Genomic DNA, 27,991 nt, shown 5'->3' with positions numbered 1-27,991 from the left:
AAATCATTCTACTTGATCTATTAACTAGAAGTAATCAAAGCTTCTGGATTCCATTTTCTAGATTTATCACTTACTGGCCATAGGATCCTTAGTTTTCTGTCTTACTTCACTATTTGTAAATAAAGAATGTAACCACTAAGTTCACCTAGAAAAAGTGAGCCATGAATACATGAAGTTTTTAGACATATGAACCAAAAGTATTAAGCTACAGTCATCATATTATATACACAGTCCATGTTTTTCATATATATGGCATTTCTAAATAAGTGAGGCTTTCAATTTTAACACTGTCTTTTAAATATATTGATTTATTTTCCCCAGCTTTATGGAAAGGAAGGATTATGTACTAAGAAAACGTAGGCAAGTGATATTTAAAAACTTGTATAATAGAAAATATAACTATTTTCTAAATAACCAGTTCAAAATAAAGCCTTCAATATATTAGAAAAATATTATTTTTAATATTTTATTGTGAAATAGAGGCAGCTATGTGTGTGTTAAGATAATCTTAAAAGAAATATAATAATCACATTGCTAAACACTAGTAGATTCACATTTTTATATTACATTCCTGCTTAAATAGGAAAAAAAGCTCATCATACTATTACGAACCTAGTATATACGTTTTTCTACTCAACATTCAAATAAATAAAAATTTCCTCTATTCTAAAATAATCACGTTACACAACCACATATTTTTAAAAACTAGATCTCATTCTGGTTTTCTACTGCCACTAACAGTAGGTATTTCATGGTCAGTCTCTTTTTTAGGATCTACCATATTTTTATATCTTTCCCCACGATGTCTTTCCAGGTATGGCCCCCAGTTAGGAGCTGGTCTGCAGCAGCTTACAATGCGCTGAAAAGCAAAGAAAAAAAAATGAAGTTTTAGAGTGTTAAGTCTCCTTGCTAACCAAAATGAAATAAGAACCATAGAAAAGTAAAAAATGATCATCTAAATTCTTAATATACTGTCTACCAAAAAAAAGACACTCAAATGTAACCAATTGTTAATAGAATTGTATTAACTACAAAGCCAAGATAATTGAGTATGTAAATGATTTCAAAAGAAAGTGTTTTGTGAGCCCATTCAAGCAACAATATCACTTCGTATACTTTCACTGAATTCTCAGACATTTCTATCCTGGCCTTAGGGTGAGGGTTAAGTGAGGATCTAAACCAGTGTATGCCTGGGAAGTTTCAAGAACCAAAGAGAGGGTCAAACCATTGATCTAGATCCACAAAGCACTCACCTAGATCTTGAACCCAATCTGCCTGCTGAGCCTGCCCTGTCATTGTCCTATTGAGATGTCATAATCAACTCCCCTAGACCTCCATGGAAGAGGGATAACTCAGGGTCTAGACTGGGTTCAAGAAATTTACCAGAGTTTTTCCAGCTTTAACATGCTATTACAGTATGTATTATAACCAGATGAAGTTTTAAGGGTGAAAATTATAGATATAAAGGAAAAAGGTCATTTGCTTTGTGTCATCTCAGTAGAACTCAGTACGGGTATAGATACCATAACTTTTAAAGTATAAATAATATTAACATGCTTACTTGAAGGATGGTTCCTTCAGCTTGAATTATTTTTATAATAGCCATAATTGGAATCCAAATAATGCAGAAAATAATCATACACCAGCCTAGAGCAACTCCCCAGTCAGGGTATGGAATTTGGGCATAACTAGGTCTATGAAATTGTACCAATGACCAGATCAAGATTGCCTGTGAAAGTAAAATATGAAAAGAAAATGGTAAAGATTAAACTTTATTGCACTAATGATTTCATTTGCACTAAGTATTAGCAATTTGATTCCATTCCTTATCAAAAGCAATTAAAATGAAAATACATTCAAGCCAACTAAGATAATCAGGTAACTAGCCAGAAGATAAAATACTAAATGAACCAATCTAAATAACTTGTATTTGGCTCTGAATAGATTCTTCCAAAATTAGCACTTCCATATACTTATAAAAGATACAAATACTTGTACAACATGTATTTCAATAAAATACTGAAATACAACACGTATTTCACTTATAATAGCATGGTTTTAATCTGTTCTATAAGCTAGCCAGCATATCAATCAATTCAATGAGAATGTAAAGTACATTTGAGTGAACATGCTCTGCACCTTGCTTAGCAGTTGTTTCTATTATTTTCTACTACACAGAGTACCCCTTACTCCACACCCAAAACACACACGCATTCACACATTGGTACATAATTACCAAAGAACCCTTCACTTTCTTATTGAGAAAAAAAGAAGCTCAATATATGTTTGGGCAAAACAGTGACTCTTCAAGATGAAAACTAAGGCCAAGTTTTTTAAAAAGTGTTAAAAAAAAACCTACTAGAATGTTGCAGCATTAAAACTAATTATTTAGAAATCTATAAAGCAAACAAAACAAAATGAGCAAAAGCTAAAATATCATCTAGTAATTCCTCTAAATTTACCTGTCTTGACTTTTATAGATATTCAAGTTTAATTTTAGAAATAAATAGATTAATTTCTTTCATTTCATTACAGTAATTTAAGTTTATTTCACAATTACCATAATTTTACATAACTACAAGAGAATGGCTGAGGGATAGTGGAATCTAATATATATGACTTTATACAAAATAGATGATAATGTATATCATTTAATATCTAATACTTTTGCATTTTAAAGTAAATCCAGTTGTCAAACCTAGTAATCAGTGAAAATTAACTGGCTAAAAAGTCTAGCTAGATCTTCTAAGTTGGTAAAGCACTTATGTTATTATGGAGACTTGTGGAGACTTGTGAAGTAAGGAAAACAATATTTAGTAGCACTGTGAAAATCATTTAGCAAGAATATGGAGCATACAAATATTTTATTTCAGCACACCCAGTTCCCAACCGCTCACTACTTGAACCTGACCTTATAATGTTAAAAACACCCTCTAAAACAAATTCTAGATCAAGTTATGTAATGGCCTTTTCTAGGAAAACCTTTGAAGCATGGGGGCAGTGAGAACCAAAGCATCCTCTCTAAGGCTTTGCCACTGCCCCACCCCCACCATTATCTCTAGTCCATAGAAATTCTCTGTCCCATTAAGTGTTTATTTTGGCATTCAGCCTTTTACTGTCCTGAGCTTTTATTTAAAGATATCATGTCTATATGTCATGTTTCTCCAAGAAGACATCTTTTGCTTTCCCCCAGCTCCTTAAATAGCACCAATTTTTAACATAAACTATTGCCTCTATTGACACACGTGAGTTTCTTTTAGTAATTTCAGATACTAAACACTTCCCATAAAAAAATATGCATTAACAACTGAGTGTTGTTTCTTAGCAATTAGTATGTTTAGATTGAATTCCTTGGAGGCAGAGACTGGGTCTTAAGCAGAGAGGTTAAGAACATTGTAGATGGCTCAGCATATTTTTTAGGGAGTGAACAAATGACTGGCTTTTAAAAATGTATCCTATTGATAATTTTTAAGTATCTAGGACCTTTAAGTCTATAGGAGCCTGGTTATTTTCTCAAATGGTAACTGTTTAAGCCTATGGCCTCAAAAATAATACTACAAAGAAAGGCATTGTAATTTAGGCAACTTGGAGGCGCCAGTCATGAAGTAAAAGTTGAAAATCATTACTTTATGACATTAATTTGCCTTACTGTATTCAGTGTGAATAATTCAAGTTTACCTTAGAAGTGTTTAAATATATATATATATATTATTGATACCAAATTCATGGCATGTTAATACTTACCGTCAAAAGGACAGGCGTAATGAAAAACCAGCAAACTCTCCACCATAGCCAGAATATCCACCTTTTTGCTCCAATCATCATTTCTATATCTTCAATGAATCTGTTGCCTCCTAAAAACAACAAAGAGTGCATTCAGCCCTTATTTATACTTTCATTCATTAATCATTGTGGCCCCAAGTTAGCTTTCTATGTCTAAACCTTTTCCAATACTACAGCAATGAAGAATATATATACCTTTAACTACCTTTTATTCATAATAAATTTTTGTCCAGTATATTACACTTAGCTATTACAGTAAACATAATGAGAAGGAATCAAACTAAGTCATTTTAGTAAAATGTGTAGATAATTCTATAGTCACTATTTACCATAAATCCAGATGATCCCTATTAGTTCCAGTATAGCTGCAATCAAAATGCCCCATCCAGCACAGAAGTGGTCAATCAGATGAACCCAGTAAATTCCAGCCTACCAAAAAAAATCAGTTACTTTTAAGTGTCTTTTTAATTATTTCTATGATTGATGAGGTACTCAAATTGAATCTACTAATTTGATTTTAACATATGCTCCTTGGTTTCACCTCTGCCAAAATGCGAAAAGGAATGTTTTCAAATGTAAACACAAACGTGGCTTTAAATATCTCAAACAGGATGTACCTTTTATTCTATACTGAGTCACTGTTAAAAAATAAGCATTTAGAATAGTTGATTATCAAAATGATATGCAGTGTGTGCTCTGTAGTAGCTGCCAAGAAATACAGCCTATGTTTAAAGTATATAACTTTATTGTAATTGGGGAAATTGTCCATTATTGGGCTTTTTCCCCCTCTGCAAAATATACTTACTATTGAAATTGTGTTATAATGGGGAAAAAACCTGGGCTAAAACTCAGAAAATCTTGATGCAAGTCAGACTTGGACTTGTCACTAAACATCCTCTTAAACCTTGGCTTCCTCATTTAGATTATAAAGTACATTCCAACTAATATTTTGTCTATGAAAAAATACTGTAGTATACCTGAGTCACACAGACGAGGCCAAGGAGAAACAAAATGAAGCAGCAACCCAAAGTGATGGGAACCCTCATTTTCTTCATCACTTTGGGAAATAAATCTTGAATCGTTGTTGTAATCGTTTCTTCAGAAGGGAAAAAATGACATGTCAACTCATATGCCAATAATTTTAATCACAGAAATCAACTTCTATTAATCAAACTTACAAATATGTGTTGAGAATATACGCTGGGCCCTACTTCTTACTTTTAAAAATCCACAGGGTCCTTTCTCTTGGCAGTGACCGCTCATCAGTTCTGATAAAAATCAAATGGAGCTCTATTTGTTGTTTTTAGTCTGTTTTATAAGGTTTTTCATTGGTAGCAATTGTAAGGTAACAGGTTCCCAAGGGCTGAGGTAGTTTGAAAGAGGGTTATAGGGAAGGAAGAATTCTAGTAAAACTTTTAAATAAGGTGAATATTTGAATAAATAACATGGAGACAGAAAGGCCTTCTAGGTTTAAGAAATAAATGTGTTCGTGAAACAGGGTACTGGCTAAAAGTAGAAGGATATATGAGTAAAAGGATTAAGAAACATATTCGAGATTTTTGGAGGGCTTTGAAAGTCAACTAGAGGAAGCTGGACCTTATCCTGTAAACTATTAAAATGGTTTATGGGGCTTCCCTGGTGGCGCAGTGGTTGAGAGTCCGCCTGCCGATGCAGGGGACACGGGTTCGTGCCCCGGTCCGGGAGGATCCCACATACCGCGGAGCGGCTGGGCCCGTGAGCCATGGCCGCTGAGCCTGCGCATCTGGAGCCTGTGCTCTGCAACGGGAGAGGCCACAACAGTGAGAGGCCTGCGTACCACAAAAAAAAAAAAAAAAAAAAAAAAAAAATGGTTTATGTAAGAGCACAATATGATGAAATTCAGAATCTTTAGGTGTGTACCCTAGGGGAAATCCCTATGTGTACACAGAACCATGTGCAAGAATAGTCACTGCAGCAGTGTGTGTAATTTTTAAAAATTGGAAATAATCCAAATGCCCATCATTATGGCAACAGATTGTGAATTAATTAGCACTATATGTCTGTGTCAACATGGATTCATAATACATATAAAAAACAACTGTCAGAATGATATGTATGCTATGAAACTTCACATTTATGTGAAATTTTAAAAATTTATATGTTATTTATGGATACATATAAAATGTATACAAACATGGTCTGAATAACATACATAATCCATGGTGACAGTTGCTTCTAAGAAGGAAGAAATGTGAATTGTATTAGACAGAGAGACACAGGGGACTTCAAATTTATCTATAACAGTTTAGTTTTCTAAAAAATATCTGAAGCAAATATAAAATATTAATCTCTGCTCCTTTTGGGTGTCTGATACATGAGTACTTTGGATTTTTCCATATTTAAAACTTAGGTTAAAAAGAACTTTCAGAAAGATGATTCTGAGAGTAAAAGCTAGAGGGAGGCAACAAGGGTAAGAAAAGGATGTTTTTAAGTAGAGGAAACATGAGTAAAATATAAGAGGGATATGTTAACATTGGGAGTATTACTTACCAACGGAAGCAAACTGCGAGTCGAGACCCAAAGTCAAAAGCATGAAGAAAAATAATATGGACCAAAATGGCCCACCTGGGAGTTGAGCTAGAGCTTCAGGATAAGCAATGAATGCCAAATCAAAACCTAAGAAAAAGGAATGACATTTTAATTTAAAATTAGTTGCCAAGAAAACTCACATATTTGAAATTTTCAAAATAAGATACTAGAAAAATCTCATTTTAATTTGGCAGCCCAATCCATAATATACATTCTTTAGCAACTGTTTCACTTTCACTTTTAAAAGCGTTTGACTGGGTTGTTCTACGATGTGATAATGTGAACATGTGATGTGAATTAAGCTAGTGAGATAAATTTTGTAAATGGTACATTTCTCACATAAGAAATCTTAACTATATCAATGATTTTGTTCAGCTGATTTTATTGATTTTTTAATTAATGAAGAACAATTGTCTTAAACTCCAGAAACCTAAATTAGGTCACCTTAGCCTAGAAATTCTAAAAAAATTACATTATCAAGAAAGATATGTTCATGGAATTAACTTTTTAGTCTTTAACTCTCTTTCCAAATGTTTACCCAAAATCACTATATGTAGTGCCATTTAATTATTTTTTTCACTGTACATTTCACAGCCGTGTAGTGCCATTTTATTTTTTTTATTGAAGTATAGTTGATTTACAATCTTATGTTAGTTTCAGATATACAGCATAGTGATTCAGTATTTTTTGCAGATTATACTCCATTATAGGTTATTACAAGGTAATGGGTTTAATTTTAGTGCCGTTTTAATTAATTTATGGATACCTGCAAAATTGTATGTAATGAAACTATAAATTGAATCTTATTTTCTATTTGTTTTTTTGTCTGTTTTTATTTTTGACTTATTTTAAACATTTTATCAAGAAGGCACATTTTTTTTATACAGCAGGTTCTTATTAGTCATCAATTTTATATACATCAGTGTATACATGTCAATCCCAATCGCCCAATTCATTCTATTTGATGTATGTTACCTTTAGAGACGCTTTATTAAAAAATTTCAGTCATGTTATATGATACTCAGTTTTAAGTATTTGAAGTTTCTCCAACCTCCCAGAGGACTGACCTAGAAGTCAGGAGAATTAGCTTCTAGCCTAGGCTCTGTCACTTCCTAATGATTCGATCTTCTGCAAGACATAACATTTCTGTGCATCAATCCACTCCTCTGTAAATGAGGAGCTGGATACTAGATGATCTCCAAAGCCCTTTCTAGTCCTAACATTCTATTCTCATTCATCAATCTCTCCATCAAATGATACTAACCATAAATAGAAATTTAATAAGAAAGTCCTACTTAAAAGAACCCTAGAATTCTGTTCCTGAGAATCTTTAGCCAGGTAATTAAGCATCCCTAGTTAATGTCTTTAAAGTTAGGAAGTTCACTAATCAGATTCCTTCCAAGTTGGACACAGCTGTATACTCAGTCAGTTGTGTTTCTATCTGTATGACATTTGTGCGTTTTAAAAATTCAGACCTAATAGTGTAATTTTACGTGGATTAATTTTTATATATAGTCTCTCATATATTCATATATACATATTAACACACATGTATATATATGTATGTGTATATAGATATACATACACGCAAATGAAGATAATGCATGTAAAGTGCATAGCATGATGCCTGATACTTGCAATTGTGCAGTAAGTAGTTCCTATTAAGGACTAAACAAAATTTGGAAAAGATATTCTTAAACAAGTGTTCTGGAATGTACCGTTGTTTCTCAGATCATCTAAGAATTATTAAATCATTAAAACAATCAAGTTATATAAGATGAAATGAGAAAGAAAACACAATACCCTAAATCTTGAGTGCTTTAATTGCTGTAAAATATATCAGTGTTTCTTAAATGACCTATATTGAGTTAATCAAAGTTAATAATATATAGCATTACATACCTGATTTTACAACTTGAGAGACTTCCTTTCCAGATATATGAGCCATGTGTCCCAATATAGAAAAAATAGCAAATCCAGCGAACACACTAGTGAGGCAATTTGTCAAACAAATTACAATGGCATCTGAGAAGCAGTTGTTATTGAACTTATTGTAAGATGACAGAGCAACTAAACCACCCCAAGCCACTGACAAGGAATAAAATATCTGTGTGGCGGCATCTTTCCAAACCTACAAGAGAAAATAATATTTAAAAACACACTCTTAATTTTTCATTTGTATAAAATATTTCGTATATACAAATGAATAAATATTCATACAAGAACAAAATAAATACCCAAGTACCCACTACTCAGCTTAAGAAATAAAATGTTACTAGTCTATTAAAGCCTCCCTGTGCCCCTTCCTGATCATATCACTCTTCCAACCTCAGTGGTAACTGCTATCCTGACTTCTGTGTTTATCATTTCTTCAATTTTCTTTATATTTTTACTAACCTAAACAATATGGCATTTAGTTTTACATGTTTCTGAGTTTATAGAAAAGTTTTCTTAAAGCATATAAACTTAGACAACCTGCTTTTTCCATTCAGTAGTGTATGAGATTTATCCATTATCAACTTGAACCTTATGAAATTTCAATTCTGTAAGTCAAAAATGAAAGAATATAGGCAAATTCATATGGTTCAATTAAATGTATGTAGTTCTGAACATTTTTTCCCACTGCTGTATTGCCCCACTAAATATTGCCAAATTATGCTCCAAAGTAGTTGCATCACTTTGCACTCCCACCAGCTGGTATGAGAGTTCCCATTCCCCTACATCCTTGCCAACACTGGTCAGAATTTTTAATACTGTCCAAACTAGTGGCTGTGAAATGAGTTTTGATAACCCTAAGTACTTTATAAGGTTTAGCATGTTTTTATGTGTATATATTTATTCCATAGTCTTTTCCTGTGAAATTCCTGTTCATACTTTTTGCCAATTTTTTGTTTGGGTTATTCGCCTTATTTGAGCTCTAGGAATTCTTTATGTAGTTCGGATTCTAATCCTTTAGCTGTTATATATGTTAGCTTTTTTCTCCCAATTTGTGGCTTATATTTTTCACCTCTTGACATTGTGTCCTTTGACGAACCAAAGATTTTGTTTTAATGTAGCTGAAGGTATTCATCTTTGCTTTCATGTATTGTTCTTGATTTCTCTGACTTAAAAAAAGAATCCTTAGCCCAAGGTCATAAAGCTACTATCCTATATTTTCTTCTAAAAGACTTAAAGTTTTGCTTATATCCTTAAGTTTTCAGTTCACCTGAAATTGATATTATGCATATTAAATTAGAAATCCCAACACACTGTTTTCTAAATGGACTATCAATGATCTGAAGATAATTGATATTATCAATTATGTCCAAAGATAATTGATATTTTCAATTATATCATTTGGATATCAATTTTATATCAATTGGATAGTCCATCCCTTTCCCACTGACCTGCATCCCCACCTCTGCCACATATCAAGTTCCATATGTCCATGAATCTGTTTCCGAGATTACTATTCTGTGCCACAGGTCTGTGTGTCTATACCTAGGGTAACACCACATTGTTTTTATACCTATAGCATTATAATATTGTTTCATATCTGGTAGGACAAGTCTTCCTCACTTCCTCAGAAACACCTCACTTTTTTGCCTTTTCTCCTTTGCATAAATTTTAGAATAAATTTTCAAGTTCCATGGAAACTGTGCTGGGAATTTGGTTGGAATTCTATTTACTCCACATATCAACTTGGGGACAATAAAAACATTAATTCTTAACAAGGGTGGTACTAGGCAGTTTTTGAAGAATGATGATACATTTAGGCATCCCCTCAGTCATCCAGTACCCTCATTCCATGTTTTGATTAGAGCCCCACGTGGCTGGCCTCATCTCTCCATCTAATTCGACCCCTTTATCATTCCCCCTTTCACAATTTACCCCTCCTATGTCTCTGCTAAAGGACAATAACAAATCTTAGAAACTAACCTAGGTAAATCCATTTTAATAGTAAAATTCTGTAGATATAACATTACCCCAAAGAACAATCTAACTGTGAAGACTTCACATAATAGGGCTGGCATATATGTAGGCAAAAGTGTGTTTTTAGTCCATCTGAAAACAGGACTGGTCAGTGGAAGGCAGGCCGTATAGCATGGTGACTAACAGTTCTTGCTCTGGAGTCAAAAAGAATGAAGCCTAAATCCAGTACATCTCACTTTCATTGAATTTGATTTATTTAACATCTTCAAGCCTGTTTCATCATCTATAAAGTGGAGATGATGATGATGATAATAACAGTAGTAATAATTATGTGTCCTAGGAAGGATGTGAGAATTCAATGAGATAACATATGTAAAGCAATTAGTAGGATACTCAGTGATAGCTATTATTGTTTTTATGGAAAAGAAACATAAACTGATACTCGGTTTCTTTTGTGGAAGTTAAAAACAATAATTTTCTCCTTGAAAGATATGTAATCTATTTCCAATTTCAATTGAAATAAAGTCGTTAGGAGTGAAATAAATACTTACTAGGTCTTCAGAATACAGCTTGATGTTAGATTATTATTACATTTTATTTCTCACATGATTTTGTTATATAGAAGTGAAATATATATATAATATATACACTGGCAGGAAGCCAGTAGGAAGTAAAATGGGTGGATAAATAGATGGATAGATAGACAGCTAGATCACAGTTATTTCACTTACGTATAACAAAATCATGTGAGAAAAAAGTGCTCTCTTATTTCTTAGGCAGTTGTACATATTAAGAAATGAACAACAGGCTTGTGTTGGTCTCTCAGCTGCTTTGACTTGATACATTATGTATGCATATGTGAGTGGGGGGAAGGAGGCTGGAGGTCGTGTGGCAGGTCTGGGTTGTGTAAGAATGCTACTGCATACCATGATGTACCTAGGCTGCAAATAAAAATGAAATATAGTTCCAAACATAGTTATAATCTCTGTATCTACCCATCTCATAGCTATATACAAGATTATTAGTTGAGTGATTAGGAAACCTTAATTCAAGATGCAAAAGCAGGCTAAGTAGATTTAATTAAATGTGACTCTTCTTGGGTCTCAACTTCATCACTGTAAAATGACGGAGTTAGTAAAACAGTCACTGGAGGCCCCTCTAGTTATAAATTTCTATGGTTCTCTACTCTCCTAGAGATATCAGTAGAGTTCAAATACTTAAAGAAAAGGAAAAAATATATACTTATGATTGCATGTTTAGAATATGGATTGGAGGGGAATAAAAAACATCTAAGAAAAAATTCTCATTGCCAGCAAACCCAAAGAAGGCATGAGGGTAGTGTTTGTGTTGGGGAGAGGAGGTAGGATGATTAAACTGTATGTTTCATAAGGAGCTTTAGGCTTAGCTCTGATGTTTTAAAGCCAATAGAGACACCGAAACACAGACCAGTATAAAATAGTCATATAAAATTTTCTGGATAGTTTCATGGAGCTATAAAGCCCAGGTGATCTGAGGCTTGTAAAAGCCACTTAAAGGAATATCAAAGGGGCTTTTCAACTGTGCTCCAAGTTATGAGGTTTAAAGAAAATGGAGGGTCCACTTCTTAGGGAAAATGTTGCATCTACAATAATATAGTATTATATAACAGCAATAATTAAAATGCTTGTGTGCTCATATTTATATAACGGTTTACCATTTCAAAGAACATTAACATATTTTATCTTGTTTAATAACCTAACAGAGGGAAGATGGTGAGTCCCAACTTCCATTTTATTTGCTTCTCATCCATTACCAAAAATGGTCTAGTTGGAAAGAGACTAACAGACAAGATTAAAAGATATGAGGCCCAAGATAAATGAAGAAATCAACAGTGGCCTACGGACACATCAAACTATGTTAATCTCTAGCACATAAACAATAAAAGTTCATGGTTCTAAGATAATTTAGGGTTTTTTGGTTAATTATTGAGTGAAAATTATTTGGACACACAGAAGGTAACTGAAGGCCAGAGACTGACCTCTCAATTTTCAAAAAGGTAAAGGATGGATTTCCATGACTAAAAACTGATAAATTTAACTTGCTTACCAGAAATGTTCTACAACAAATAATTAAATATCCGGATTGTGAGTATTTAGAAAGTCACAATTGCTGGAAATTAGCATGAGTTCCACAAAGAATACCATAGCAAACTAAAACTAATATCCATTTTGGCTAACACTACTAATATGGTAGATATTATAGTGTTTCTTGATTTTAATGTAATATCGTGGGGTTTTACCTGACCAGAAGCTTAATGTGTTCCAAGAATGTGACATGACTACTAAAAAAGTGAAAGTGTTATTAGCCTGTATCAATAGAAGCATAGTATATAGAGTACACTTACTGACAGTGCTGTCTGCAGTCAAAATTGTAAAAGATTTTATGTACCTATGATACACACAGCCATTGTCTGGAGATGGACTAATATTATAAGGGGTTACCAATTCATATTCATGGCACATATTTATGTGTCTGGTACAAGTAACAGTTCTGTTTATGGAATGCTTCATCCATTTCAAATTTATGTTCTAACTTCATAATATTAACTTTTGATACTAACTTTTGAAGACAATTAAAATTTATATTAGACCATTAAACCATCAGCTATAATCTTTAAATCTACTACGAGTTTATCTGATAAGTCACATAGCCCTAGTCATCAATTTGTGGGTACTCATGCATGAAATATTCTTTTTCAGATTAATAAGCCCCAAATCCTTTTGGTCAAATAGAATCAGTTTGAATAAAATGACTTTGAAACTCCTATTGCTAAAAATGATTGTCTCACTTCCAATAAGAGAGCATTAGTGCCATGTTAAATAGTTAAATCAGACATCCTAGGGGACGGAAACACTAATAAACTTAAGTACATATTCTTTTGCAAGCTACTATATTATGACACTCAATGGCAATCAAAGATTTTCAATATCGGCTTTTAAGTTTTACCTCCTCAGATAATTTGAAATCCAAATTGTCTTACCTCAGCTTCCCTAAGTTTTGTAAAATTTGACTGTGCTCCAATATAGTATGAAATGCCTTTTGATGCACCATCCAGAGTTGCCCCTCGGATCAGCAGGATGAGCAAGACAACATAGGGGAAAATAGCTGTAAAATATACCACCTACCAAGAAGAACAACCAAAAGTTAATGTTATTTTTTTAAACCATGGTGTATAATTATATACAAATAAAGTTATTAGCCAGTTGAAATTAGTAAAATAAAGTATCAAAGATTTCATTAGGTTATTAATGTCTGATAATACTAATACCAATGTTGGCATAACTTTCTCTTTCTGTTCTCACCACTCTCAAATGATCCACTTTCAAAACACTCTGATGTATGAAGCAATATTTACCAGGTTTGTGTTGTAAATACACAATACATTAGCAACGGTGACTTGGAATCTAGATCGAGTGCTTTCCTAAATGTATCCTAATAAATGTCTGAGGGGACTGAATAGCACCTCTTGGTAAATTACTGCATTGATGTGGGAAGGGAAATGATTTTAAACCCTGCAATGATACTCAATCCCCAAGGAGAAGGAAAATCTCCTAGTAGGTGTCCAAATCCCATGAAAGTTGATTAAGTGAATACTTAATCGACACTTGCTATTATTATCCTTAAAGCTACCATTAAGAGAGTTTGATAGCACACATATATACGTGTGAACTGCTTGTGTCCTAGATAATACATGGTTCCAGATGAGCAGACTGCCTTTGAGGCTGGCTTTTCATTAATGTGGATGATTTCTTTGGTCCATAGATGTCCTATGTTTGATAATATGCCCAAGGAGATGATTTAAACAAGTCATCCAGAGACCAATAAAAATTAATTGCGTGGCTAAATGGCTTTTAATGGATTCTTTCAATATTAACATCAAAAAGGAGCCAAAGGTTTCAAAAATGTGCAACTGCAACATTATTTTGGAAAGTTTCCACTGACTTTGTGATGTTCGCTGTGTTTTTCTGATCTAACAGCATGTCTCGTTACAATGTAACATTAATTGACTGTGCTAGATATTGTACCAGAACACAAAGATAGTATCCACAGTTATTCCTGTCGTCTGTCTTTAAGGAAATTTCAGTCTAGTAGTTACAAACACATACACATTTACTTTTCTGAGTACTGTCCAACTGCTCACAGAGAAAATTTCATACTGTTCTCTGAAATTGCCACCATGTTCTCTGAAAGTTTAAAAAATAAAACAATGAAGTGGGAAATGTTTTTCAGAAGAGGACTCTGCTGAGACAAGGTTCTGAGTCAATTTTGGCAAGCTTTAAGAGAACAATGGTATAGTTTTTTTCCTTCTCTCTCTAACAAGGGGAATCCTGACACTGTCACCCTATATAACATATATAACAAGGATCTAAACTTTCCAAACCAAACATTGCAATATATGATTCCATTCAAGATGCTTCTTTATTATAGTAGGACAGAAATACTCCCAAGCCTCAGAATGCTGTATCAGCTAGAAGGGCCCAAGTTTAGAGAAACTGCACACATCTAGTACTAATTTTTGCTTGCTTTGTTTTATTTTTAATAATAGCAGGGTTCTTATGTATTTTCTTAGAGCGAGGCTGCCTACTTAGAAAGCTTTTCACACATTTGAATGTTCCCATCATAGAAAAAACATGCATTTGGTACTACCTGGCATTGAACTACAATGAAATTGGAAAACAGCTACATCACTGTCTAATGTGTTTTCTAAATTACCTTCCCAGAAGACTTGATTCCTCTAAAGAGTGCTGCTCCAACTATGAGCCAGGCCAGAAGAAGACAAAGTGCTAAATACCACACAATGACTCCAGTCTCATCCAATCCACTTGACCGTTGGAGCGCCACTTTACTGAAAACACATAAGCCCTTTGATGAACACACAATCACTTGTCTTGATACATTGAATTTTTAAATATCTTTCATCCAGGGAGAAGCTTCATGAGTACTTTATTAATACATCAACGTTGTGTGAGTCTTTTATTGATACAATTGTATGGAGGGGCAAACATAGTTCAGTGAAAAATTAGGCTCTGAACTTTCTGGTCAACTGCAGCCAATCCAAAGTTCCAAACCCCAGAATAAAAGACCCACTCATTCCTTTAGCTATGATTTTCCCCTAATATTTCAAAGCTCCTGTATGGAAAGAAATTAACCTTACATCAGATTATTTCATCTTACTCGTTACGGTAGTTTTTTCTCAAGTTCAAATGATGGAGAAAACATTTAAATTGTATTAAATATTTTCTTATTCATCATACTTGTAGTTATCAAACCTAAATGGTCCCATTATGTATACCTTTTTCAAAGGTATAATTCCATGATTTCCACTAGGGACATATATGGATCTAGGATTTTAATTCTTAGCTTGATATTTGGAACATTTCAAGGTCTAAATTTTAAAAGGGTCACAAAGAGCAACAACATGGAGCTGAGGAAGAGCTCATTACAGCAATAGTCAAAGAAGTTATGTAAGAGTAAAGGGTAGGTATACAGTAAGGAGATAACAGAGAGCTCATTTAAAATTAATAAAAGCAAATATAACCCCAAACATCTATTTTTACCATATGATGACAATTATAAGCAAAATGGATAATGAAGAATCTCAGCCTTAAGTAGCAATTTTGCCCCCAATATTACTCATCACCCAACTGTTTATCATTAGAACTTGCTCATTAGAGTCTAAAAGTTGCATATTTTTCCTTCACAGCAATGCCCTAGCTTATAGCTAATAAACACTGTATAAATCATCACTGAGAACATTGTGCCCAATTCATAACTCATTTATAAATGACAATCTATTAACTATGAGCTAATTTTGCAGGCTACTACTACTCACACAGGCTAGGTAAACATTTGAGTCAAACGAGGTATAATTTGCTCTGACTTGACTCCCCTCTGCCTTTTTTTTCTACTTATATGAGTTAAGAAAAGAGCGGATCAATATTTTATGGTTATAAACATTTTTAATAACATCCGTTTAAGATGTAGATAATTTACTGTACTCACTTCCAATATTGTTCACTGGGAAGCTGCCCTGGCTGATAAACTTCACTTCCATTGATGCAGGTAAAATTGTTGGCGTCTACCCAGCTTTTATTCACTTGGAAGATTTCACCTAGCTTTATACTCACATTACAATGTGTCACTAAAAATTAGAAAAAAGAATACATACACAGACACATACTTAGTTTTAGAAGAGTACTTACCTGGAAAAAAAAAGTTTTAATGATGAAATATTTAAAGTACTGTCTAAATTGTTACTTGGTGAAGGTGGAGTAGAAATCTTACAAATGGAATAAGCCATGCACATTCAGCATCTGAAATCCTCTCTACTACTAAGCTGGGGGTGAGTATGAAAATATCTGCCTTTTTAAGTTGTGGTTCTATTTAGAGTAATAATAGCTATAGAGTAACAATCATTTCAGTTGGGACTTAGTGCTCTAAGGAACTTTTCATATGTGGACTTATTTAACCTATATAGATAAATGACACCTTTAAATTCCTAAGAAGTGTTAAATCTTTATCACTTTATCCTCCAATATACACAGGCAATCCCAGTGGTAATAGTCTACAATATGGATGCTACATTGTCCCAAAGATTAGCAACACTCAACCATCAACTGAAACACTACTACTTTCATAAATAGTGCTTTTCTCTCTTACCACTTTCCCATTTCTTCCTTTTCTTGATGCCCACAACTTAGGCCTGCAAGAAGTACTCCAAGTAGTGGTTTAGCCTTACTGGGTGCCCTCAGAAATTAACATATTGCATTAATCAATTTTCAGGTTATACATGCTTTATTCTGCTTTTATCAATAACCTATGGCTCACTTAAAATTGAACCTAAATTGGTTAGAAAATGATTTAACCCTTTAATCTTCTTAGAAAATATAAAAGAATGATGCAGAGTTAATAATATTTTTTAAATAAATAAATGAATTTTACCTATAGGCGATCTGCTACAGGTTTTATCTGCCCAATAAGAACAAGTTTTCCATGGTAGTTCACGTTGAAAAGAAGCAAACATGTAGTAAAGACTATGGGCAATTATGACATTATAATAGATTGTCACAAAAATGGATATCAGGACCATTGTAATCCCCACACCTGGAAAAGAGAACAATTAAAATAAAAAACAAGTGAAATTTGTTTTCCTAATTCATAAAGCTGCATCTCAATTTCCACAAAATCTATTTTAAAATGAGAAAACTGTTTCAAACAATGTTTTCTCTCTCTCTTTTTTTTTATGTGGGGAGGCAGTACTACTGTCTGAGTAGCTTTCTTCTCAAAATTATTTTGATGATTGACTTTCTGAGACAGTTTTTTAGTTGATCAGAAAAAGGTTCTAAGATCAAAGACCTGAATTAAGCCATCAAATTCACATAAGGGAAAACCATGTTTATTATTCTTTCTTATTAAGTCTGTAAATTCTGGTCAGAGTGGATACTACTAAAAAAAAAACTATTCAAAGCTCATATCCTATGGACTCGCTGACCAATACTTCCCTCTTCATCTATAAACCAGCATTTTTTTAAACATCTTTATTATAATTGCTTTACAATAGTGTAGTAGTTTCTGCTTTATAACAAAGTGAATCAGCTATACATATACATATATCTGCATGTTTCCTCCCTCTTGCGTCTCCCTCCCTCCCACCCTCCCTATCCCACCCCTCTATGTGGTCATAAAGCACGGAGCTGATCTCCCTGTGCTATGTGGCTGCTTCCCACTAGCTAGCTATTTTACGTAAACTGGGACCAAGTGAGAGAGTGGCATGGACATACATAAACCAACATTTTGACAAGTAGAAGATAAATCCTCTGAATGAATGTCCTAAAAGGAGAGTGTACAGCATTTCTACAAGTGCATGTAAAGAAAATTCAATAACTCAGTAACAATCCAAATTTAAACTTCTGAAATTTCTTTAACTCAGTAGTTTCAAAATACAGCAAGCATATTGAATGTAACTCCTATGTTAAGACTAGCTTTTGTGACAAAGCGAGAGAGTGGCATGGACATATATACACACATATATACACAACGTAAAATAGATAGCTAGTGGGAAGCAGCCGCATAGCACAGGGAGATCAGCTGGGTGCTTTGTGACCACCTAGTGGGGTGGGATAGGGAGGGTGGGAGGGAGGGAGACGCAAGAGGGAAGAGATATGGGAACATATGTATATGTATAACTGATTCACTTTGTTATAAAGCAGAAACTAACACACCATTGTAAAGCAATTATACTCCAATAAAGATGTTAAAAAAAGAATTAACATCTTTATAAATATTAAGCCATTTCATCAAAGAACATAGACTGTCCCCCCATTTGTTTAAATGATCATATATTTTTTTCCAGCTTCATTAAGGCATAATTGACAAATAAACAGTTTTATATATTTAAGGTGTGCAACATTTTGATACATGTATGTATACATTGTGAAATGATTACCACTATCAGGCTATTTAGCACTTCCATTATCTTACATACTAACCATTTTTTTGCGTATGTGGTGAAAACATTTAAGATCTACTCTCTTAGAAAATTTCAAGTGTACAAAACAGTATTATTAAATATAGTCACCAGGTTGTACATTAGATCTCCAAAACTTATGTATCCTGCATAACTGAGACTTTCTACCCTTTGACCAACATCTCTCTATTTACCCCCACCCCCTCACTACCACTATTCTATCCTCTGTTTCTATGAGTCAGTATAGCTAATCTACCATAGATATGAAATTTACAGACATGCCTTTATGCAACTTCACTAAAGGCCAGATTTTAAACTTCAGGGGTTTTCAAAGCAAGAAACATTCCAGAAAATGTTTTCTGCTCTTTACCATCTGTCTTTTCACACAATATCATCCATTAACAGGGTGGGAGAGTTTCCAGTTTTTCTCTTGACATCTGGTCACATAATTTAGGTCTACGAATGGAAATCAAAATGCAGAATAGAGCCTATTATCTAAATTATTCTGCCTTCAGTCTCTCTGCACCCCCAGACTTAAATAAAATCCAGAAAAAGGTGTGTGAAATATTCATAAATACAAAGCAGAAATATTTGATAAGCTTTCAACAAAATAGTTAAAATAATTGCCTTCAATTCCTACTAAAAGCCTTTTTCCTCAATGTGTAGTACTGTTCCAGGTGGTTTGCATATATAAAAAATAGCTCATGAGGAAGGACAAAATATATCAGGAGAAATACTACATGTATAGTGCTGAAGGAATGTTGATTAAAAGATCCCCTGGGGATGCTAAGAATTGGGCACAGAATAAAGTCAGTGAAGTAGAATTTCATAATGGCTGATGATTATAATTTTGCTCTTAACCAAATTTATGTAAATTGATTGAGAAAAATAGAGAACCTTCCTAACAGTGGCAGTAGCATTAATAAAGGCATGGTGGCAGGAGGGATCAAGGTGTATTAATGATAGTGATTTGACTGAAGAAATGGGCAATATTATGAGGAATGAAAAATACATTTATGGAGATAATATGAATGTAGAATAAATTTATGGAGAACTTTACATGTTAGGCTAAGGATTTAAGGATGTATAACTTCCATTACCAGAGGTAAAGTGAAGTAGGAAGTCTTGCCAACCCCCTCTCTCTGGAAACAATCAACCCAGAAATATGGTTTTAAAAGAAAACAAAACAGCCTCTGGTTTGGGACAAGATGGCATAGACACATCTCTCCCAGCTCCTCTTTACTAAGTCCAAATAAAAATCCTGGAAATAATAAAGTAGACAATCATGGATAACCCTAAAGAGTTAAAAAGAGAAAACAGACTGCCTAGGGAATCCCAGAACTTGAGGGGAAACACAGCAACCCAGTTTTTGACCACCCTCCCAGGGGAAGAAGCAAAACCAGGCCCAAAGTTTCTTGACTCTCCAAGAGACAAAAAACATGCCAGCCTCAGTGCCTTGATAGAGTGGTAGCCCTGCTGGCACTACACAGCCAAAAGAGACCTGGAAAGCACTCTCTGTTACACAGGCCCAGCTACTCCCAACAGGACCTAGTGGTACCCAGTAGGCCAGTGAAGTACATCTTACCCCTTCAGGCAGCACCAGGAAGAATCAAGAGGGAACTCCACCAGCACCAGGTGACTTGGCAAAGAGTGGTTCTCATGTCCCATCAGGCCCAGTGTCTCTTGTCTCCACTTAGGGGCATCATGCCTGGGAGAGTACATTTAAAGAAGAATTAGTGCCACATTTTACACATTCTCTTTCAGAAAGCAAACAGAAGTGGATAGAACACTTTCCAACATATTTTATGAGATCAGTATTACCTTGATACCAAAACCAGACAAGGGCAGTACAAAAAATGAAAACTTCAGACCAATAGCTGTCATAAACTTAGACTCAAAACACTTCAATGAAATATTAGCAAGACATTGTGTAAAAGTGGTATTCATTCTTCTTGAACTGTTTGTTAGAATTCTCCAGGGAAACCATCTGAACCTGGAGATTTCTTTTTCAAGAACTTTTTAATTGCACATTCAATTTCTTTAATGGTTAGAGGGCTATTCAGATTGTCTGTTTATCTTTTTGAGTTTGGTAGTTTTTGATTTTTAAGAAATTTGTTAATTTCTTCTAAGTTGTTGAAATTATGATCCTACAGCTGTTTGCAGAATTGTCTTATTATCTTTTTAATGGATGCAAGATCTGTAGTGATATCTCCTATTTTATTTCTGATATTGGAGATTTGTGTCTTCTTTTTTCTTCAAATCTTGTTAAAGTTTCACCAATATTATTAATTTTTTTCATAAAACCAGATTTCTCGTATTTTCTCTATTGTTTGTCTGTTTTTATTTCATTGGTTTCTGTTCTTATGTTTGTTTCCTTCCTCCTCTTTGTTTTGGTTTTACTTTACTCTTTCTAGTTTCTTGAGTAGGAATTCATTAGTGATTTGAGGCCTTATGTCCTATAATTTTATAATTTATTTTAATCCACAAATCAGCAAAACAAAAAATAAAAATATTAGGGTATAATATCTCTAATGGGAGGTAAATGAACCAGTCCAGATGGACCATATGAAGTGGTTAGCAGATTATTTGTACAGATAACTCAGAAAAATAAAATCTCCTTTCACAAGAATTTGTTGCAAAAGTGAATATTCCTTTGAAATATCTTAATGATTTTCTCAAATGTTCAATTTATATTGACAGCAAATAACTTGAAATAATATAGAACTTAAAATAACATGAAAGGCAGATACTCTTTAAACACATTGTATGTTGAGAAAAAGGACAAATGGAGACAAGTGAATAGAGGACACAAAAGAGTATCTTGTGGTGTTTGCACCCAAAGCAGTAAAGAGGATTTCAGGGCAAAAAGAATCACCAGAAATGCAAAAATCAACAAGCCTAAGCAAGAATAAGATTGATAAGGAAAACTAGGAGCACCAAACGTAAGATAAGTCAGATGCAGTTTAGATAAGAGAAGACAATAAGAAAATAGGAATAAGAAAGATGAATTAAGAGTAATTATAAGGATGAGGAGCTTTACTTAAGAATGATGGTGGAGGTTCCCTGGTGGCACAGTGGTTGGGAGTCCGTCTGCCGATGCAGGGGACACGGGTTCGTGCCCTGGGCCGGGAGGATCCCATATGCCGTGGAGCGGCTGGGCCCGTGAGCCATGGCCGCTGAGCCTGCGCGTCCGGAGCCTGTGCTCCGCAACGGGAGAGGCCACAGCACTGAGAGGCCCACATACCGCAAAAAAAAAAAAAAAAGAATGATGGTGGAGGGGGAAGAGGGCGGAAGAGTAAGACACGGAGATCACCTTCCTCCCCACAGATACACCAGAAATACATCTACACGTGGAACAACTGCTACAGAACACCTACTGAACGCTGGCAGAAGACCTCAGACCTCCCAAAAGGCAAGAAACTCCCCACGTACCTGGGTAGGGCAAAAGAAAAAAGAATAAACAGAGACAAAAGGATAGGGACGGGACCTGCACCAGTGGGAGGGAGCCGTGGAGGAAAGGTTTCCAGACACTAGAAGCCCCTTCACGGGCGGAGACTGCAGGTGGCAGAGGGGGGAGCTTCAGAGCCCCGGAAGAGAGCTCAACAACAGGGGTGCGGAGGGCAAAGCGGAGAGATTCCCGCACAGAGGATCGGTACCGACCGGCACTCACCAGCCTGAGAGGCTTGTCTGCTCACCCGCCGGGGCAGGCGGGCCTGGGAGCTGAGGCTCGGGCTTCGGTCGGAGCGCAGGGAGAGGACTTGGGGCTGGCGGCGTGAACACAGCCTGCAGGGGGTTAGCGCACCACGGCTAGCCAGGAGGGAGTCCAGGGAAAAGTCTGCAGCTTCCGAAGAGACAAGAGACTTTTTCTTCCCTCTTTGTTTCCTGGTGCGCGAGGAGAGGGGATTAAGAGCGCTGCTTAAAGGAGCTCCAGAGACAGGCGCGAGCCGCGGCTAACAGCACGGACCCCAGAGACGGGCATGAGATGCTAAGGCTGCTGCAGCCACCACCAAGAAGCCTGTGTGCGAGCACAGGTCACTCTCCACACCTCCCTTCCAGGGAGCCTATGCAGCCCGCCACTGCCAGGGTCCCAGGATCCAGGGACAACTTCCCCGGGAGAACGCATGGCGCGCCTCAGGCTGGTGCAATGTCACGCAGGCCTCTGCCGCCGCAGGCTCGCCCCGCCTCCGTACCCCTCCCTCCCCACGGCAGGAGTGAGCCAGAGCCCCCGAATCAGCGGCTCCTTTAACCCCGTCCTGTCTGAGCGAAGAACAGACGCCCTCCAGCGACCTACACGCAGAGGCGGGGCCAAATCCAAACCTCAGTCCCAGGAGCTGTGCAAACAAAGAAGAGAAAGGGAAATCTCTCCCAGCAGCCTCAGGATCAGCGAATTGAAGCTCCACAATCAACTTGATGTACCCTGCATCTGTGGAATACCTGAATAGACACTGAATCATCCCAAATTAAGGAGGTGGACTTTGAGAGCAAGATTTATTGTTTTTTCCCCTTTTCCTCTTTTTGTGAGTGTGTATGTGTATGATCCTGTGTGAGATTTTGTCTGTATAGCTTTGCTTTCACCATTTGTCCTAGAGTTCTATCTATCCTTTTTTTTTTACTTTTTAAAAAAAATTTTTTCTTAATAATTATTTTTTATTTCAATAACTTTATTTTTTCTTACTTTATTTTATATTCTTTTACCCTCTTTCTTTCTTTCTTTCTTTCTACTTTTTCTCCCTTTTATTCTGAGCTGTGTGGATGAAAGGCTCTGGTGCTCCAGCCAGGAGTCAGTGCTGTGCCTCTGAGGTGGGAGAGCCAACTTCAGGACACTGGTCCACAAGAGACCTCCCAGCTCTACATAATATCAAATGGCAAAAATCTCCCAGAGATCTCCATCTCAACACCAACACCCAGCTTCACTCAACAACCAGCAAGCTGCAGTGCTGGACACCCTATGCCAAACAACTAGCAAGACAGGAACAAAACCCCATCCATTAGCAGAGAGGCTGCCTAAAATCATAATAAGTCCACAGACACCCCATAACACACCACCAGACGTGGACCTGCCCACCAGAAAGACAAGATCCAGCCTCATCCACCAGAACACAGGCACTAGTCCCCTCCACCAGGAAGCCTACACAACCCACTGAACCAACTTTAGCCACTGGGGACAGACACCAAAAGCAACGGGAACTACGAACCTGCAGCCTGTAAAAAGGAGACCCCAAACACAGTAAGATAAGCAAAATGAGAAGACAGAAAAACACACAGCAGATGAAGGAGCAAGATAAAAACCCACCAGACCTAACAAATGAAGAAGAAATTGGCAGTCTACCTGAAAAAGAATTCAGAATAATGATAGTAAAGATGATCCAAAATCTTGGAAATAGAATAGAGAAAATGCAAGAAACATTTAACAAGGACCTAGAAGAACTGAAGAGGAAACAAGCAATGATGAACAACACAATAAATGAAGTTAAAAATACTCTAGAAGGGATCAATTGCAGAATAACTGAGGCAGTGGAACGGATAAGTGACCTGGGAGATAAAATAGTGGAAATAACTACTGCAAAGCAGAATAAAGAAAAAAGAATGAAAAGAACTGAGGACAGTCTCAGAGACCTCTGGGACAACATTAAATGCACCAACATTCGAATTATAGGGGTTCCAGAAGAAGAAGAGAAAAAGAAAGGGACTGAGAAAATATTCGAAGAGATTATAGTTGAAAACGTCCCGAATATGGGAAAGGAAATAGTTAATCAAGTCCAGGAAGCACAGAGAGCCCCATACAGGATAAATCCAAGGAGAAACACGTCAAGACACTTATTAATCAAACTGTCAAAAATTAAATACAAAGAAAACATATTAAAAGCAGCAAGGGAAAAACAACAAATAACACACAAGGGAATCCGCATAAGGTTAACAGCTGATCTTTCAGCAGAAACTCTGCAAGCCAGAAGGGAGTGGCAGGACATATTTAAAGTGATGAAGGAGAAAAGCCTACAACCAAGATTACTCTACCCAGCAAGGATCTCATTCAGATTTGATGGAGAAATTAAAACCTTTACAGACAAGCAAAAGCTGAGAGAGTTCAGCACCACCACACCAGCTTTACAACAAATGCTAAAGGATCTTCTCTAGGCAAGAAACACAAGAGAAGGAAAAGACCTACAATAACAAACCCAAAACAATTAAGAAAAAGGGAATAGGAACATACATATCAATAATTACCTTAAATGTAAATGGAATAAATGCTCCCACCAAAAGACACAGACTGGCTGAATGGATACAAAAACAAGACCCATATATATGCTGTCTACAAGAGACCCACTTCAGACCTAGAGACACATACAGACTGAAAGTGAGGGGATGGAAAAAGATATTCCATGCAAATGGAAACCAAAAGAAAGCTGGAGTAGCAATTCTCATATCAGACAAAATAGACTTTAAAATAAAGACTATTAGAAGAGACAAAGAAGGACACTACACAATGATCAAGGGATCGATCCATGAAGAAGATATAACAATTGTAAATATTTATGCACCCAACATAGGAGCACCTCAATACATAAGGCAAATACTAACAGCCATAAAAGGGGAAATCGACAGTAACACATTCATAGTAGGGGACTTTAACACCCCACTTTCAGCAATGGACAGATCATCCAAAATGAAAATAAATAAGGAAACATAAGCTTTAAATGATACATTAAACAAGATGGACTTAATTGATATTTATAGGGCATTCCATCCAAAAACAACAGAACACACATTTTTCTCAAGTGCTTATGGAACATTTTCCAGGATAGATCATATCTTGGGTCACAAATCAAGCCTTGGTAAATTTAAGAAAATTGAAATTGTATCAAGTATCTTTTCTGACCACAACGCTATGAGACTAGATATCAATTACAGGAAAAGATCTGTAAAAACTACAAACACATGGAGGCTAAACAATACACTACTTAATAACGAAATGATCACTGAAGAAATCAAAGAGGAAATCAAAAAATACCTAGAAACAAATGACAATGGAGACACGACGACCCAAAACCTATGAGATGCAGCAAAAGCTAAGAGGGAAGTCTATAGCAATACAGTTCTACCTTAAGAAACAGGCAACATCTCGAATAAACAACCTAACCTTGCACCTAAAGCAATTAGAGAAAGAAGAACAAAAAACCCCAAAGTTAGCAGAAGGAAAGAAATCATAAAGATCAGATCAGAAATAAATGAAAAAGAAATGAAGGAAACGATAGCAAAGATCAATAAAACTAAAAGCTGGCTCTTAAACAAAACTGATCAACCATTAGCCAGACTCATCAAGAAAAAAAGGGAGAAGACTCAAATCAATAGAATTAGAAATGAAAAAGGAGAATTAATGATTTGTCTCCCTTTTTCTCTAAAGATGCATTCTCTTGGACTGATTTCTTTGGACTTTTGTCTTTTAAAAATCAAAAGCCAGGGACTTCCCGGGTAGCACAGTGGTTAAGAATCCACCTGATAATATAGGGGACATGGGTTTGAGCCCTGATCCAGGAAGATCCCACATGCTGCAGAGCAACTAAGCCCGTGCGCCACAACTACTGAGCCTGCGCTCTAGAGCCCGTGAGCCACAACTACTGAAGCCCACACGCCTAGAACCCATGCTCTGCAACAAGAGAAGCCACCACAATGAGAAGCCCACGGTGCACTACAATGTAGTGCATGAACAGTAGCCCCTACTCGCTGCAACTAGAGAGAGCCCATGTGCAGCAACGAAGACCCAATGCAGCCAAAAAGAAAAAAAAGAAAAAAAAATCAAAAGCCAGAAATTTTGAGATTCACAAACCTGTTCTTGTAAGTTGCTACCTCTCTGATGAACTTCAAAGCCTATTTCAAAATCTATTTTGAAACTCAAAAGCTGATAATTGGTTTTTTTCTGTTTGAATTTCTATCATAACTGTGCATTGAAGGAGGTGAGTATAGCATGATACGCTTGCCTTTGCATTGATGAGATAGAGTAGGGAGAGCAAAATGCATATTATGTCATATTTTACAAATTTACCAAATAAAATTAAAATATTTGTCTTAAGTCCTTCCAACCAATAAGATGTTCTAGATGTGAACTTGAATTAGAAGATCAGATTCTTCCCCTATCCAGAACTTCCGAGCTAGTATATAGCACATCGAAGTGCTCCAAACATGTTACGGATACACACTCTTCAACCTGGGGCGGGCTCTGGACATTGGCAGTTACATATAAATCTTGTCATTTAAAAAAAAGTTGGAAAACATCATCCCAGCCTATCTCCTTTCCTACTCCTTTACTTAAGCCTTTATAACAAATGGATTTATACAGCAGCAAGCCTAGTCAGACCAGAGATGGATGGGATATGAAAAGCAGAATAAGCCAATTAATTGGGCAGATAAACCAAGAAGGACTCAAGCAAGAGGAAGGTGGTAGAGGTAGGAGTGGAAATCAGCCACAGCATCTCTGTTTTAGAGACAGGCCACCAGTTTCTAAAATTCTTAGAAGGGGGAAAAAGCAAGAAGAATTAGGGTTCAAGGAAGAAAGTCAAGGGAATAGTTCATCAGACCCACTTATTAGCATGTGGGTCTGATTTGAGAGCAGGACCAGCAGTAAGGCTAACACTTATAAGGTTCTGAATTACTGACCTAGGACTCTTTAGATTCTCCTGCCTTGGGAAAGAAATGGACCTAGCAACCAGAGAAGGGATGAACTTCAGCAAGCTTTAGCATTAGGGGGCAGGACAAATCAGAGAACACATCTGAACAGAAATGTATAAATACCAAGAAAATAGTGGCTTGTCTTATCCTAGGGAGCCATGATTTTGCATGAGTTCCAGAATAGGAATTGAATTTAGGAAGAGCCAAGAACATACACTGTCTACCCCTTACTGATGTGATCTCTACTGATGTATTTTTAAACTTCTTTGTTTCCTTCTAGATCGACAAATAGAAAAAAATATTTGGGACTAAAACATGCAATATTTCTCTCACATGGTTATCACATGAGAAAAGCTTCGGGTACCAAAATTAACCAGACTAGGCAGACCCTCTCATCCCCATCTTCGTAAGTAATCACCCACAACACCAAGGCTCCTGAGTTCTCTGTCCTCTGTGATGCTCTGTATTTCCTTGCCCGTAACTGAAGCAACTGCTCTCCCCGCACACGCCTTTCCCAAATCCCTTTACTAGGCCCTCTGTAAACGGCCACTGCTCCAT

General features: G+C 36.0%; 1 protein-coding gene across 1 annotated transcript; it reads right to left on the bottom strand.

The window, feature by feature from the left end:
• Positions 1-445: 445 nt before the first annotated feature.
• LOC308609311 (sodium- and chloride-dependent neutral and basic amino acid transporter B(0+)-like) lies at positions 446-27,991 on the bottom strand (the record flags this gene model as incomplete). The annotated part of the gene is made up of 12 exons (XM_081223001.1): positions 446-859; positions 1,562-1,729; positions 3,745-3,854; positions 4,113-4,212; positions 4,761-4,879; positions 6,313-6,438; positions 8,254-8,482; positions 13,283-13,423; positions 15,016-15,148; positions 16,306-16,444; positions 17,245-17,406; positions 27,856-27,991. 12 exons carry the CDS (start codon positions 27,989-27,991, stop codon positions 713-715), a joined length of 1,710 nt encoding a protein of 569 aa, XP_081079127.1. The 3' UTR covers positions 446-712.

Source organism: Mesoplodon bidens, assembly GCF_964165515.1.
Source record: "Mesoplodon bidens genome assembly, chromosome: X".
Lineage (NCBI taxonomy): Eukaryota > Metazoa > Chordata > Mammalia > Artiodactyla > Ziphiidae > Mesoplodon > Mesoplodon bidens.
This window is presented reverse-complemented; position numbering and strand designations above follow the sequence as displayed.